The sequence below is a fragment of the Rutilus rutilus genome, assembly GCF_951802725.1.
Source record: "Rutilus rutilus genome assembly, chromosome: 15".
Lineage (NCBI taxonomy): Eukaryota > Metazoa > Chordata > Actinopteri > Cypriniformes > Leuciscidae > Rutilus > Rutilus rutilus.
Genome location: NC_140220.1, coordinates 20,928,340 through 20,944,988, shown reverse-complemented (window position 1 = coordinate 20,944,988; position 16,649 = coordinate 20,928,340). Strand labels below are relative to the sequence as shown.

The following is a 16,649-nucleotide window of genomic DNA, read 5'->3' as shown; positions in this document are numbered from 1 at the left end:
AATTAGACTGAAAAATTAGACTGACACATTTGACAGTCACAGAAGCTGCAGTACAATTGTAGCAGTGTTTACAAGTTGTCTGTAATATAATGGCCGAATGATAACACAAAAATAGTTGTATAAATGTACATTCAATTAAAAAAAGAAAGAATTCACGATAGGCCTATACATTTTTGCAGAAATGCGTCATCGCTGCCTGTGAATAGGGTCGGTCCATCTTATAAAAGTAGGCTAGCACACATTTAGAAAACTCCCCAAACGTAAATATGGTGTTGGTTTCCTTAGAGAGCACCACTAATGACATGGCTGGAATTTGCATTAATAAATGAAATAGGCCTACACTGTATTTTAGTGTAATTACCTGGAGATAGGCCTAATGACGCAGGGTTTCAATGGTTCTTGTACAGTCTGTCTGTATGTATAAGGTCTTCTCATGAAGTCCGGGTTTGTTTGAATGGTATTTAGGCTCGAGCTCGACACAAGCACAGAGAGAAACAAAGACTGAGAGCCGTCGTCATTAATCTTAGTCAGTGGCCGGTGCTGGCGCAATCTGCATGACCGGGGCAGTGACAAATGCCACTATGTGACTGCAGCGTCCAATCTCCCCAGCTTCATCTCCCGTTAATGTCACATCCATCAGGCCCAAGCCGCTCGCGCCATGTCGCAGAAAATTAAACTGCTTACAGATAAGGGCTAATTGCATGGACAAGCGCGCGGTGATGGGGTGGTTGCACAAACTGTGCTCCTCTTGCGCGACTTCTTTGAAATATGTACTCCCTGTTATTTTGGGTTTGGTAAAAAAAAAAAAAAAAAACTCTATATAGCCTATATATATATATATATATATATATATATATATATATATTAAGCAATATTTCTTTATAAGATTCTGAGCTTTAAAAAAAAAAAGGACATGCCTTTAGAATTAAGGATTTACATTTAGGGCAAACCACAGAAATTACACAATGCATTGTTGTGCCCACAAATAATCATTTGTACTTCTTATATATATATAAAGTACAAATGATTATTATATATATATATGTTTTAAATTGTATTCCGTTTGAGATGGATATACAACTGTATTTATTTAACCAGCTGAACTGAACACATGCTTTCACGTTTGCGACTTCACCCTGCCATACAGCTTAACACTGCCATCTAGTGCTGAAGTTCTGTTTGTACGAATTAGTTGTTTATAATATTAAGGTTGTAAAATGCAATAGGCCTAAACTCACATTTGAGAGCAGTGATTGAAAACACTACCTTAAGACAAAGCCTTCTCGAGCAAAGTGTGGTGTAAAACTGCAAATGTAAAAGATTATTAATATGATATGGGATACAAAAGTGAATCTGATTTTCATATTTAGTTATCATTAATGTATGCATGTGTTTATATTGATAAAAGAGCCGAAAGGAACAAGCGCGAGGACGGAACCATTGCAAATGGATTGTTTCCTGACGTCTGTATTTATGTAGCGGAAAGAAGTTTATGTAAGCATTGCCTTATTCGCACAGATCAGAGGCCTTTTCAATGCTCCATATGCTGCCATGCCTTCAGGGATCTCTCTCATGTCAAGCACACATCAGAACTCACACTAACTTACACTGTGAAGCGGAGGTTAAAACAAAGTGTGTAATGGCCTTGGTGAAATAGTTAGATCTTACTCTCCAAAACATCTAACTGCCCAAAGCAATACCAGTTCAACAGAGAAACAAAAGTCAGCCACAGTAGACTTAATCGAAACAAATTCAGGTACCACAGGTGTTGAGATTCGCAAAAAATGTTTCTGACAGTAGAAAAGGACATTGTTTAAAATACTTTAAAGCCCCATCAAAGCTCAGGCGTCAAATTCTGATTCATACAAAGCAAAAGCCTTTCAAATGCTATGTGTGCTTTAAAGATTTCCAACAAAGACACCACTTGAAAGGTCACAAGTATGGAAGAATTTAGACTGGAAAGCAACTCTGTTTTGAGTGATATGCAGGTAAGAAAGAAAACAGTCCAGCAGAGTGCTGAGGGGGGTGTCGTAACTACCAGGGTTGATGCCTTGAGTGATATTCAAGGTAGGTGTTTTAAACCACGGTTGAGATCTTCATCACCAGATGTAGTAACAGTATCCAGTATCCACGTCTTCTGATCCCATGTCTCCAATTCCACTCAAAAAGGGAAGTGGATGTCAGTGTAAAATATGCTTGAAGATATTCAGTTTCCCCTCTAAACTAACTTGACATCTGTCCGTTCATTTGGACGTCAAGCCTTATACTTGCATGATCTGCAGAAAGTCATTCAAGCAGGCCTGTGATCTCAATAAACACCTCAAGATACATGCGGAAAAAAGAAACGACCCTTTTAGGTTGCATGGAGTCCTGCAGAAGCACAGGACCAAATCTTCAACACATGGAGCTTCAACACCAGATGGCGGTAATGTGTCTTTACCTCAGATATTAGAATCTATGGACACCAAAAAGAATGAAATGCTTGAATGCAAAAGTAAGCTTAACCAAAACGTCCCCTTGACAGAGTCAAAGTCAAGTACTGTAGAGATTGAGAGCTCTGACACATTGATAAATAATTATAATAATAATTTGTTATATTTATATAGCGCTTTTCTAGGTACTCAAAGCGCTTTACATGGAAGGGGGGAATCTCCTCAACCACCACCTATGTACAGCATCCACCTGGATGATGCGACGGCAGCCATATTGCGCCAGAACGCCCACCATACACCAGCTTACTGGTGGAGAGGAGACCGTGATGAAGCCAATCAGTATATGGGGATGATTAGGAGGCCATGATGGACAGAGGCCATGGGGCAAATTTGGGCAGGATGCCGGGGTTACACCCCTACTCTTTTCTGAAGGACATCCTGGGATTTTTAATGACCACAGAGAGTCAGGACCTCGGTTTAACGTCTCATCCGAAGGACGGATGGCGCTGAGGCGCAGACCGCATCCTCCAGCCCGACGTACCTTAAGCGCCAACATAAAGATGTGCATCAGTGCTGCATCTGTCAGAAAACTTTCCGTATCCTTCTAGGCTCTCCAGACATTAGTTGAGCCACACAGATTTCAGATGTTTAATCGCCAAGTGTGCTCGAAATCATTTAGAGAGCTGTCTTATTTGGAGTGCCACCAGAGGATCCACACAAAAAAAGGTAAGGGTAAAATTGCTGGTCATTTGGAACAAGAACATATGCTTTCTTTTGGTAATACTCCAATATTTAAAGCTCAAGATGTGCAATATCTCCTCACAAGTTGGAGCTGAAGACTTTGCTCCAGCACACAAACATCAAAATATGGTCACAGAAAATATGCCATCTCAAATGGTGACTGTAGGGATTCAGGTGTGTTTTTCTCAAACGGTACTAGTCTTCTAGAGGATGTTCAGATTAAGGCTGAGGTTGTTTTCCAGTGCAACAACAAATCCATTTGGGATCTGACGCATAAAACCAGAAGCACCTCACTGCAGTACACGAGATCCAGGGGGCGGAGTTGGATCCAGATCTAAGGGGTGGAGATTGGTAGGTTTAGGGGTGGGTTTAGGGATCAGGGGGTGGAGATGGGTAGGTTTAGGGGTGGGTTTTGGGATCAGGGGGTGGAGATGGGTAGGTTTAGGTAAATGTAAGGTGGATTTCGTGTTCTGCAGTAAGGACAAAACGGACATCTCAGTGCTTGTTGAGAAAAAAGCATCTGACATTGTGCCTTTCGGCAGGGTGAGTGACTGTCCACCCAAAACTGACTCATCTCTCTGTCATTATGCTACCGAATCAAGAACTGAGGAAACTGAGGATGATTTTGAAGATTGTGCCTTTGTGGACTTGGACGCTGTTAAATATGTCCCTGATTCTTACGTGCTCCGTTCCCATGAGTATCGACAGAGAGCTGATGTTCCCAGACTGAAAGAAGAAGTTGTTGTGGGGCATTTGGACTTTCAGGATCCAGGTAAACGCTTTACCGAACGCTGTAGTTAGTGTTTCTCCACGTTAACCAAATTAAATGAGCATAAATGTGCAAACAGATGCCCTGAAGAGAAAATAAAGAAATCCCACCAGTGTGACATATGCTTCAAAGTCTTTAATGCGCCATCCAAACTCAAGAGACACAGTGTTACACACACCGGCCAGAGGCCGTTCCAGTGCACACAGTGTCAGAAGACCTTCACGCTGCCCCATCATCTGAAAACACATGCTGTCCCACAGGTAGAAGGGTTACCTCAAGGTATGCCCCAAGATATGACCCAACCTACAGGGAATTCACTGTGAATCAGTTGTGTTCTGCGTAGTTTCTTGCAGTACCGTTGTCTTGATTTGTCTTTACAGAGACCAAGAATTATTGTTAACAATATTCAATGACATGTTATGTTCTTTATTTTATTTCATTGCTAAATTCATTTTACAGCTTGTCATGAAACCATATAACTGAAGGAAGAAATTTAAATAAAACATTGAAATTTAGATGGTTTTGTGCCAACTCATAGTATGGCTGTTCCACTTGCCTTTTTTAATTTAACAGTAAATAGAGTGAATACCATTTGCAAACATCAACACAACACCACCAAAGCATTATGACATTTCACCATCTATTTTTATTCAGTAATTGCAGAATGGTGATCATAGTGTGAGGTTATTTCAGTAGTTCCATCTTTATCCACTAGATGGTGTAGTGTGCTTTCTCACTCTTAACAATTTCTAAAACTAATTGACGTGTGGTGGCCCTCAAATGCCTATAGCAGGGAAATGATACCGTACGTCCTTGTGGCTTTTTCTTAGCACAGTATGGCTGAAATGAATGTATATACATAGGCCTATAATCACATTTTATACATGACTTATAATGAATAACTTCTTTGTTTGTAAACTTTTCTTGAGTCCATAGTTTCCTTCAGTAACCTACAGGTCATATGAGTTTAGAGTTCCAAGTAGGAAACTGGGTGGAAAAAATAAATATCCTATGATTCATTTCATTTTCGCAATCTAACCAAATATTTCCTGGAATGAGGGATGTTTATTTATTTATTTGACCTCCGCAACCCAAAGTCCAATCAAAAAAAGAATGTCTGGTTGGTAATAGGAAATCACTCCGTGTACCGGTTGGCTTTATTTAAGTTTAATACGTGTCTATTCTACCTGGGGACAATTTCCCCTTACTGGACACACTGACCTCTCTGTAATGCCACGTTTTAATGGTAGGCCTATACAAATCTCTGATTGGTTTTGCCATGCTTTTTTTAATAATATTAAATAATTGTATTTCTGTAAGGGTTGAGATGAGGGTCTGAGGTGAGTTTTTGCGTAGCCAGAAGTTTTTTTGTTGTTCTTTGTTTGTCTGTTTTCCCCGCTCACTCATGATGAGACATTGGTTTCTTCATTCAACAATCACCCAACCTAATCCTTCTCAAGATACTTTCTATATCACATGACATGTCATAAATCTGTTGTGGGCTAGTTCACACTTATCAGTATTCAAGTTACATTCTAGGTCACCCTCAGATTAAGCTTTGTTCTCATCATTTACATTTATCTTTAACACAAAGTCTAATCCAATGAAAAGTCATATCTGCCATGACTACTCTGATAGGATCATCGAGTCATTTAGGTCAAATACATTGTTAAATGTCGGCTAATGATGTTTTGTGGCGAGACAAAGGGATTTTGTTTATACCGTCAAATATATCCACAAATGCTCGTCAAGCGACATCATTTCAGTTATATTGCTTTTCTGCTCTTTAATGCGTGACCCAGACCAACGAGTGGATATTGTCCTGCCAAGCAGATGAACATTTAACATGCAACTCCCAACTGGCAGGTCATTAGTGCAACAACAAATGGCTTCACTAATACCCACTATGCTGATTCAGAATTTGGTATTTCCCATGTGTTTTTGTTTTTAAACCTAAAGGTCATTCTTGCAACAATTTTCGTGTTCAACTCCACTGTAAAAAGTGATAAGTTGACTTAAAAAAGTGAGGAAACCCGTAAAAGTTTTATGAAGTATAAAATAACTTGCATAAACTTCACATAACTTAATTTTTTCAATTATGCAATTAATCATTTTAAGGCAACGGGTTTCCTCACTTTTTTAAAGTTACAGTAAGTCCACTGATCACTTTTAATAGTGTCTGAACAGTTTTGTTCATGTCTGATATAGCCTTATGTTAAAGCTAAAATGTGTAAACTAAAATATCTTCTTGTATCCCACTTGAATTGGTGAAGGCAACCAAAAGTAAACCATTTCTCCGTTTGATTGTAGCAATGTCCAATTCGTGAATTAATCTTTCACTCAAAACCGTTCTGGAATCAGCTTGAATAAGCAGTTCTGGAATTAACAACTATAATTTTAATGCAAATGCAAATTATGTAGGTTTTAAATGGCTTTTTTATTTTGTGAGCTACAACAAACTGAACTAGGACTCATAAACACCTTTATTATTAATAATAAACAAAACAGATTCCCAGCCATGGACAACATGATGGCGAAATAATCAATGAATCGATTTCTGAAACTTTTCTTTAAGTAAGAAATTAACAGTTTGAAAGAACCGATTCACAGAAATTAGTCACTTTAGTTGATTCTGCCAACAGAGCAACAATATAGCTTAACCAATTGTGAGAGTTTGGGGTGTGGCTATCTGTTTATCTGACCAATGGCAGATGAGGAGAGAGCTTAAGAAACCTGTTAGAAACTGTCTGGTAGGTGTGTTCATCTTCATGCTCCACTGCACAAAGTGATAGTTGTATGACTTGAAGCAGTGTTAAAAATGTTGTCTGACTTGAGACAGTGTCAACAACGTGCCACTGTAACATATGCTATAAAAATAGTTCTGAGTATTACAGGGTATAACCTATTCAGTGAAAACTGTTTCTTATTGCTATACATAAAAAAATCAAACATCTGTTTATCTGACAAATATTACATCTTTACTCTTCATCTAAAGAAATCAAACACAATGGGAAGCAGAAAGTGTCCCATTTGACAGCTCAATTTTTTTTTTTAACTTGTCCCCCGACTGCAAGAGGCAAATCCCAGTAAAACAAAAAACTATTCCAAGACCATTTCGCTAACGTTCAAATTAAGTTATGAAAACGTTATTTCTGAATGTTCCCTTAACGTTCAACATGTCCAGTTTTTAAAAGTGGAAAAAAAAAATTCTTGGTTACACAAACAGTAAGGGGACATTCCATTTAAGTAAAAAAAAAAATTAAAAAAATTCATATACATAATGGGAATGGAACTTTTGAATGTTCTCTGAACATTCTAATACAAGTTGTAACCTTTAAAAAAGGACAGACAAACATGTTCAAGATAAAAATATTTCTTGATTGATGTATAAATTATGTTTTTTGTGCTAATGTTTTTGAGAACATTATTATATACCAGGACTGAATAAACATTATACTAATGTTACTGGAAGAACATTTGTTCAGAATTTTGAGAGAATTGTCGATTCACGTCGATTAGTAACGTGAGGCACAGTCGAAGTCAAACGTGTGTTATTTTTGCAATTCACGTTGACACCTATTGGGTGTCTTGTCTCATATGACCATTTGTGCATGAGTGAAAGGTTAGGATCCATTTAAGATGAAACAACAAGTGATAGCCAACTGGGTCTTTTGTGCTCTTCTGTGATTGAAGTCAGCAGCTGAATATGTTGAATCTCTTGTGTTGAGAGCAGTTGGTACCCTGCTAATTTGACCAAGCACTGCCTGTGGTATGGACTAAAAAAAGCATTAATCCGTCTATTGTTTAGATCTGATAATTACCATGTACATTTCTTGTCATTAGAGTTAATGTCTTCAGCAGTATCACAGCAAATCATGAGGACTGGGACTCTATTAAGTGGTTTGAACTAACGTGTGTCACATAGTATACTATATCTGAGCACTGTGGACTGGCTGTCCAAAACCTTAAAAACGTGACCTTATCAGGCAGTGTCTGGAGGTATGATGCTTTGATGCAGATCCCTATGTCTGCAGTGAAAGATGAACAAGCTGTACATTTGGAACCTTTTCAAAGAAACTTTTTAGACAAGGTTCAATGTTGATAACTTCAGAGCTTCTTAATTCAAGAAAAAAAGAGAAGAAAAAAAAATCCCTTGCGTTAAATCTGAGTTTTGTTAAATTTTCTATTCAGCTAAAATCCCTTGAGCTCAGATGTTCTCGTTTTCCTGTAGTGTTTGCCCATTTGTGCTTGCAAGTTCAACCGCTCTCTCCGTGATATGAGGATCTCCTTTCAAATCCCTCTATCCCTTTTTTCATTCCAACAATGGCAGCTCAGTGTCAATAGACTGTTCCAAAATAACCTCAGACGGTGAGGCAGAGTGCTGTGTGTTTTTATTATGAGCCTGTAAAAGATGTCAGCCGAGCACACCTCTCAGCAGGGCTCTGCCACACTCGGTTTAAGAAGCAGTGACGATGTCAAACTCCCTGCAGGCGACAGGATTCCAGCGGTTTAATTTTCTTTAAGTAGGCCCAGTCATGCAAGGACGCTCACAGATCAGAGGCTCTTCTTTGATATAAAAAAAAAAAAAAAAAATGCCTGTAAAATGTGCTACCACAATGCTAAGATATTGTGGGTAGTTTTCATGGTTTGAGTGTTTTTTATTTTTATTTTGGTTTTTTTTATGTTATTAGCATGTTCGGTGTGATTGCTATAGGGTGTTGCTATACCCTATGGATTTGCTAATGTGTTCTAAATGTATTTAAAATGTGTGTTTAGAATGTAGTAAGCAACTGAGCCAAGTAAAAAAATCCAACCCGATTTTTACGAGGTGGCTAATTCGTACAAATTTATACGAACTCACTTGTTGAATTGAATTTGTACGAATGACCTACCCCTGACCCCACCCCTAAACCTACCCATCACATGGGGTTTAGAGAAATCGTACAAATTCGTACGAGTGAGGTCGTATGAATTAGCCACCTTTTACTCACTCTTACGAATTTGTACGAATTGGTTGTAAGATTAGGTTAGAAAAATCCCACCCCTTATTTATGATTCTATGACCCCTAGAATGGCTCAGATCTTCTATTATCTGCCATTTGAAAACCGTTAGAGAAGATGTAATAACAAACTACTCCTCAACAAACCAGGCAATTTGAGGCATCAATCATGTCCATGGCACTATTGGTGCAAATCTTTATTTGTCAAATCCTGATCCAGTTATTACGAAGCCAGTAAGAAATGAGTGACAAGCATCCCATTAGTCATGTTTTAATACCTTCATTGTGCTGCCAGCCAAAGAGACTTACTCAGCCAAAGAGATTGGCACCATATAAAGGTGTTCTTCCCATAACCCCACTCCACATCCTGTGACCTTGTCCCTATCCTGAAGATTCCCCCATCAGCCAAGCCTGGGATGAAGTTACACTCATAGGCATTCCAGTGGTCTGAAGCCACAAGGGTCTCTCTCAGCTGTAGCCCCCCCCCCCCCTCCAGGGTCTGTGTGTTTGTGTTAGTGGTAATAATAGAAGGTTGAGTGTGTGATGATGCTAGAGCTGGGGTGAGAATGAGAGGCATCTCTGAGGGTAGGAATCCAAGATATTTTGGACAGGCCGGGCAACGGTCTTTCACTTCAGAAGCAGAGGTTCTGGTTTCAAGGCCGTCCCCTCCTCATACACAGAAACCTTACACCACAAGAATTGGCTTAATGTGACTCAGCTCCTCAACTTCACGGACGACCATAGTGGGTCAGGTATTCAAGACTGGGAGGTCATTCTGTTGTTTGGATCTATGAGCGTTGTTGATAGGTTGATTGTTTTATTAATGGATCTCTTATAGTACTTGAGGCATTTGATATTTACTGCTGCTTGCTAAAGGAAGCACTATTACTATTGTTTATATGGAATAAATAATTAATACACATTGCTAAATAAATAACTATTTGGCAAATGTTGGCCCAAACTGTTGGTGATATGGACATGAATAAGCCATATTTCAAATAATAGGCTTGATGAGAGGTGTGCTATTATTATTTTTCTGAATGACCATATTTATGCCTTGTGGATGATAAAATGAGTAACAAATGTCCATTGACTTACTTAGAAGCTATAAAGACTAATGTCATAGAGACGTTGTGGTGGCTTTGTACTTTAAATATAACAACCACACAGAATGCCCTGAAGCCACTAAGCAATGCCATAGCAACTACCCAGAACATTCTAAGGACCACAGACCAATGTACTTACTGTACAACCACCCAGAACATGACAGAAAAGTCATTGAAACCACCCAGAACAACCTAACAATCATTCAGAATATATTAGGTGGAGATAGTTATGTCTATGGACCTTATACGCCAGAGAAACAAGCACACAGCCATCTTTAGAATTTTGTCTTTGAACATCTGTTTTAGCGGTAGCTCTGTATATTTCTACAGTATGCCATAAATGTTGAAGAGTAATTAGCTGCTAGCTGTTGTAGGGTTAACTAAAGTTATTATGGTCATTGTAATGTTTATTGCGAATGTCAAAACAAATGTCAGTAGACAGGAAAGATTTTAAAACGAGCGGTTCATTCATAAATCTGTAAGATCTTACCTTCATGCTGTGGAAAAACAAACCAGAAGACAGAACACAACGAGCGCATGACAAGTTACATGCTACATGCTAACAACAACTGGATATATTTTAGCAAACCGGTTATAAACTTATGAAAAGGAAATATATTTTCATATAATGAGAATATACTTTTCATTGTGTGTATGAAAAGGAAATATATTTTCCATGTATTAATGATCAAAATATTGGTTTAACAGTATCTTTGAAAATATACAGAATAAAATATTGTGTTAATATATTACAATATATTAAATAATACATAAGGAATTGCTGCTTTTCATATATTGAAACATATGTTACAATATATTTACTAATATATCATAATGTATGTAATTTTATATTCAGTAATACACTTCACTATATATATATATATATATATATATATATATATATATATATATATATATATATATTTGTGTGTGTGTGTGTGTGTGTGTGTGTGTGTGTGTGTGTGTGTGTGTGTGTGTGTGTGTGTGTGTGTGTGTGTGTGATCAGAAATGGTACTGCATGTGTGTAAATATATTGCAGATATATTTACTCCTGCAACATTAACACACATAATATAGTTAAATATATAATGTTGTATTCTTATATTTTTTATTTATTTACTTATAAATGTTTTATATTTTCAAGCTAGTAAACAAAAGCACAAACATACCTGCATGCACTAAAGTATTTAGCCAAGAGACTGTCACTGTGCTGAAGTAATAGTAAAACATAGTAATTACAGTATTGATGCTATTCGGCCAATCGTCAACCGAACCACAGGCTCTACTCTTCAGCGCAATGGTGACCCCAAAAATATACTAGAAAACCTTACAGAAAACCATTACAAAATAATAGAACATTAAACACTAACAGCATTGAAATCACTCAGAACATGTTAGCTAATGTGTCACAACCCCTTGCAGCTTCATAGAAACATGCTAATAAGCACTCAATGTTTGCAAAACCACATGCTTAGGAATAAATGTTATCTATTAACATTGATGGTTCTTCACCCTAACAACAAAAAAATTGTTATTTTAAGAACTGTTTATTGAAAGGTTCTTTGAAAAAAATTAAAATTGTTCTTCTATCACTGCAAAAAAAACCATTTGAAACCTTTATTTTTAGGAACAACTAACAACCACTCAAAATGATAGCAAGTTACTTCAACCAGAACACCCCATAACTGCAGAGCAACGTGCTAACAAAGTAGCAAAGCCGTTGCAACAACCTAATGTGTCAGCGATCATTTTAGATTAATCAAACACTGTTCAAATTTACTTCAGAAAATGTACAAATCTAGTTTATGGTGTTATCTTCAGTCATATGCAAAGGTTGTGAATTAACTGCCTTTCAAGGGAGCACAACACAACCATTGTCTGTGTGGTCTAAACACTTCCTATAGGGAAAATGTGTCACCATTTTGCTGACCTGTAAACAAACAGTAATCTTGGGACCTCTTAAGTCTTAGGTTGTACTGTGCATGGTACTCTATGCTCTGAGCAGACAGGTGTGTGTGTGTGTGTGTGTGTGTGTGTGTGTGTGTGTGTGTGTGTGTGTGTGTGTGTGTGTGTGTGTGTGTGTGTGTGTGTGTGTGTGTGTGTGTGTGTGTGTGTGTGTGTGTGTGTGTTAAGGAGGGGAGTGTGAGCTGTCAAACACCCCAGCAGCTGTTCCACAAGCGACTCTCCCCCTAAACACACACATGCAAACCCTCTCAAACTGAAAGCAACAGGAAGCACCAGGGAGCCAATGTCTACAAAACAGTTGTTCCATCCTTTTTTAAGTCCTTCACAAATGACAGCAGATGAATCAACACTAGAAAAAAAAGATTTTATTCACAAGGGTTTTTTCCAAAACATTCCACTGGACCACACACAAAAGAAAACTGGAGACTCCAAACCTACAAGGACAAGCATATAGTGTAGATCTTCCATGCATTGATATGTTTATTCTCATAAGGTGCGTTCATATTAGTGACATTTTGGCAAAATGTCATGGGCATAAAGGCCCACAGCTCACACAGAAGTCACTTTCAAATCAAGAAGATGTAGCACTTTATTTTACAGTCCTGTTCCCCATGTACATACTGCGTACTTATTATAGCATTTACAATAACTGGGTGAAGGTACTAACCCTGAACTGATCCCTAAACCTAACCTTAACCCATGTAGTTATCCAACGCTATCTCACGACCAATTCGTACGAATTCGTACGAATGATAAAAAGTTGGCTAATTCGTACTAATTCGTACGACCTCACTCGTACGAATTTGTACGATTTGTCTAAACCCACGTGATGGGTAGGTTTAGGGGCGGGGTCAGGGGTAGGTCATTCGTATGAATTCATACGAATTGGCCAATTCGTAAAATATGTAAGATTTTGCAAAAATGAGTCAGGTCGTATGAATTCGTACGAATAAGCCACCTCGTAGAATTTGTACGTTTTCCCGTGAGATCGGGCTCAGTTATCTTACATTTACCCAGTGCTTTCTTGTGTAAGTAAACTGTAAGTACACATACAGTAAAATAAAGTGTTACCCAAGCAGCTTTCTGATGGTGAACACAGCGAATCTTCATGATCAACTTGAGCCTGTTTTTTTTTTTTTATTCCTGATTTTCTTGAAAATCTGCGTGATGAAATCTTTCACTATCAAGGAACGGTCACTCTAAACTTTGAACACGCAAAATTTCTTTGGACATTGCAATAGTTGTGATAAGATTGCATGCTCTGAAGTATCTTTTAAATTCAACCTTTAACAATTAATAACAAATCCCAAATGTAAAAATATACACTCCGCTCCACTTTCCGGCAAGTCTGCAAAAGTTTGTGTTCTTTTTATTTGGCTAAGAGGTTGCTTATCGATTTTCTATTGATCACAAGTCTTCAGGTGATGAGAAATCGAATCGAAGTCAGAGTTTACCAAATTTGAACTTTGAAAGATTTACGCAAAATTCCTGATCGCGTGGAATCCTGTTGAAATGACTGCACTTCACCCACACAAAAAAATCCCTAAACAACAGTGTGACCGCACCTTTGAGGCCCTGATATACTTCAAGTGAAATCGAAGCATGAACAGTTTGATGTCATTTTGAACAAAAACAGTCCAAAACAAAGTTTGTTTGGAGTTTGTTCCTGTAGTTTGACTGGTTCGCTCTGACTGGTAAACACCTTCGAACAACCAGTGATCCGTGGCGATTACGTAACCTTACGATTACGATTTACATATTCATCAGCAGTGTTGAGATAACATGATACCGCTGCTCTGGCAACTTATTTTGACCTCTAAGCGAAGAATGAAAAATAATTTTGCTGTGAGTATATTGAGGCCTTTATTGTTCGAGGTTCTGAAGAATTCGTAAATGTCATGTTCTGTGTACCAACTGAAAAGACACATTCAGAGTGAATGTTTACATGAGGAAAACACATTAAGTGTATCTATGCCAAACAAGAGAGAAGAAGAAGAAGAGAGAGAGGGTGGTGACAGGTTATTCCTGTGATGCTGGCATGAGTTCAGCTCTGCGCACATAGAACGAGATCACTGAGAAGGCGTGGATTCGGCATTCCAGACTCCACTATGAAATGTCTGGCTCTCACTCAGACTTTATTCGTGATTGCGTTTGACACAGACCGCTCAATCCCCCATCCATCAAATTACATATATGGCCTTTATGTATTGTCACTGGTTATTGATTGCTGATTGAACCAATACTATTTGAAGGTTTTATTTTGAGTACTATAACTAGCAACAGATATATTTTATTTAGCTGGGGTTGTTCCTTTGAATGTCTAACACATAGAAATACATATTACTGAATGTCAGTTCTGTAAGTCATTCAGAGCATAATGATGAACGATGAGAGCGGTTAGTAGGACACAACATGGCTCACATCATAATTATGTAATCAGCTATTTATAAAATGTGAGTGACAGTGTCAAAACATTGCTTAGTATTGGATATCTGATTAAGCCTTTTCTGAAATCATGAGTGTGCCGTGTGATGAATGCATTCAACAAATCAGAGGATGAAATGCATTGAGTTTCAGAGGGCCACAGAAAGATCTAGCTGGCAACAAGCAACAGATATCCTGTGACAGGACCAGACGGCATTAGCATCCAGAGAATGTGACCCTAGAATAATAATGTTTCTCCGCTCAACGGAAACCTCGGCTCATCTGAAGACTTATGACCTTCAGCTTTCCTTTTTAAGTATCTAATAAGCACAAGAGGTCCTTAAAGGGCAAAGGAGACGCATCTACATTTCAAAAGAAAGATGTCACGGAAACCATTTGCATAAGATTAGCAAAGGAACATTGTGAACAAAAGATTACTGTAATTTTGGAACATTTTGGAGATGCCCTCAACGGGAATGTTAAACACACTTTTTGAAGTGTGAGTGGATTATTGGAAGGAAGAGCTGCGAGAGAAACAGCAAGTAGATTAAGCACAACTGCTCGCCCCTTACAGGCTGTTTTGCTTCTAAAAGGGATTAAAGTGTACTGTAAGTTCAAAGCGAGTGTATTGCAGAGGAAAGCGAGCTGTGAAGACTGAATTTTCTGGTTGCACTTCACTTACATTGCAACAAAAATATGAAGAATATTCTTGATGATTATGAACCTATTCGGAAGCTTGACCAGTATTTGCAGACGTGCGGTTCGAGCAAATATGGAGGTTATTTTGGTAGCAGCCAAATCACCTTAAACACAACCACGAGTTCAAATAGAGGAAACATTAAGCCCCTGCCGGCTGACAGATGCTCAGACAGAGAATGTTGGGGATTATGCAAAAAACAGCACGTTACATCACTCAGTAGTCACATGAATTTAACATTATGAGAGGGAACGTCCATTACTGATTTGGACACTGTAGCGCAAACGAACATTGAACAATGGAAATCCAGACACAGCAACATACTTTCTTTTGACCCCTATAAATCCAGAAATGGGGCGAAATGCTGATACAGGAGAGAGGAGGTGAACTCAGATAACGCCACAACTCAGCAATTTTGGGTTAAACACTTTAATACGGTGAACACTGGCAATGGTCGTTGACGTGAGTTCCACAATCCCCATTTTAAAATCCTCCATTCATCAGTTTAGCTCTGCTAACCTAAGGGTGTGGGTCTTTAACAAAGATTTTCAAAGTTGCTGATGTGGCACCACAGGTTTGGAAAATGTTATTTGAACCTCTTCTATGAAACCGGCCTATCAGAAACAGAGCAGCTCCCTATAATAAAATTCATCTTAATCATTGCCTCTAAAAGGGTGATGACTCTCAAGCCAAATAAAGTCTCATTAAGTGTCTTTGATATACAGTGCCAGTTCTATTCACATAATAAAGCAGACATATAACCCTACATGAGTTTTGCATTCTCCCCTTTTATCTTGCTAAAGCTCAAACACTTCAGCTATGATATAAATGGAGACAAATGGCAGGGATACATCAGATGAAAGGGTTGGCCTGAATGGGGGATGGATGACAAAACAGCACAATTGCATTTTGGGCATCCTGTCTTGTCTATTGTGATTTCAGGATTTCACTCAAATTGAATTTGCTCAAATGATCATTCTCCCTAATACATTTCTATTGTCAGTCCCCTTTACATAGATATACTGTTATTCTTCAAATTCCATTCAAAAACTAACAAATTATTTAATTTCAAAGTCAAGTCATTCAAGTTACTTAATATCCTAATGCAGTGATATTAAACTGTATTATATAAAGATTATGATAGATAGACAGACAGACAGACAGACAGATAGATTTAGATCTTAAATTAAATCCTCAATCATCATTAGGTGCAAACGGTTGATTATCTGTCCTTAAAAAATCTCTTATTGCCATATCAGTTTTATTTAGCGCGTGACATGCAGATTTAAGGGATGACATCTTAACAAACGTGATTAATAATGACGTACTGAAAATCGTGGAATACCATCACTCGCCCCCCCTCCCGCGACGCCTCCCCGCGTCTCTTCCCATACATGGGCTTGGGACCGAATGCCTCACGGGGGTCTCTCCTCTCCGCGCCCTTCCATTCATGGCCACTCCACCCTCAATGGCGCTCGGGATACCAAATAAGGAGAGGGAAGTCCAGCGGGCGCC

General features: G+C 38.3%; 1 protein-coding gene across 1 annotated transcript; it reads left to right on the top strand.

The window, feature by feature from the left end:
• Window positions 1–1,379: 1,379 nt before the first annotated feature.
• znf770 (zinc finger protein 770) lies at window positions 1,380–4,206 on the top strand (the record flags this gene model as incomplete). Its single annotated transcript, XM_084431995.1, is given in 6 exon segments — window positions 1,380–1,636; window positions 1,638–1,776; window positions 1,778–1,938; window positions 3,650–3,716; window positions 4,005–4,183; window positions 4,185–4,206. Coding segments are annotated over 6 exon segments (825 nt in total).
• Between the last annotated feature and the right edge of the window lie 12,443 nt (window positions 4,207–16,649).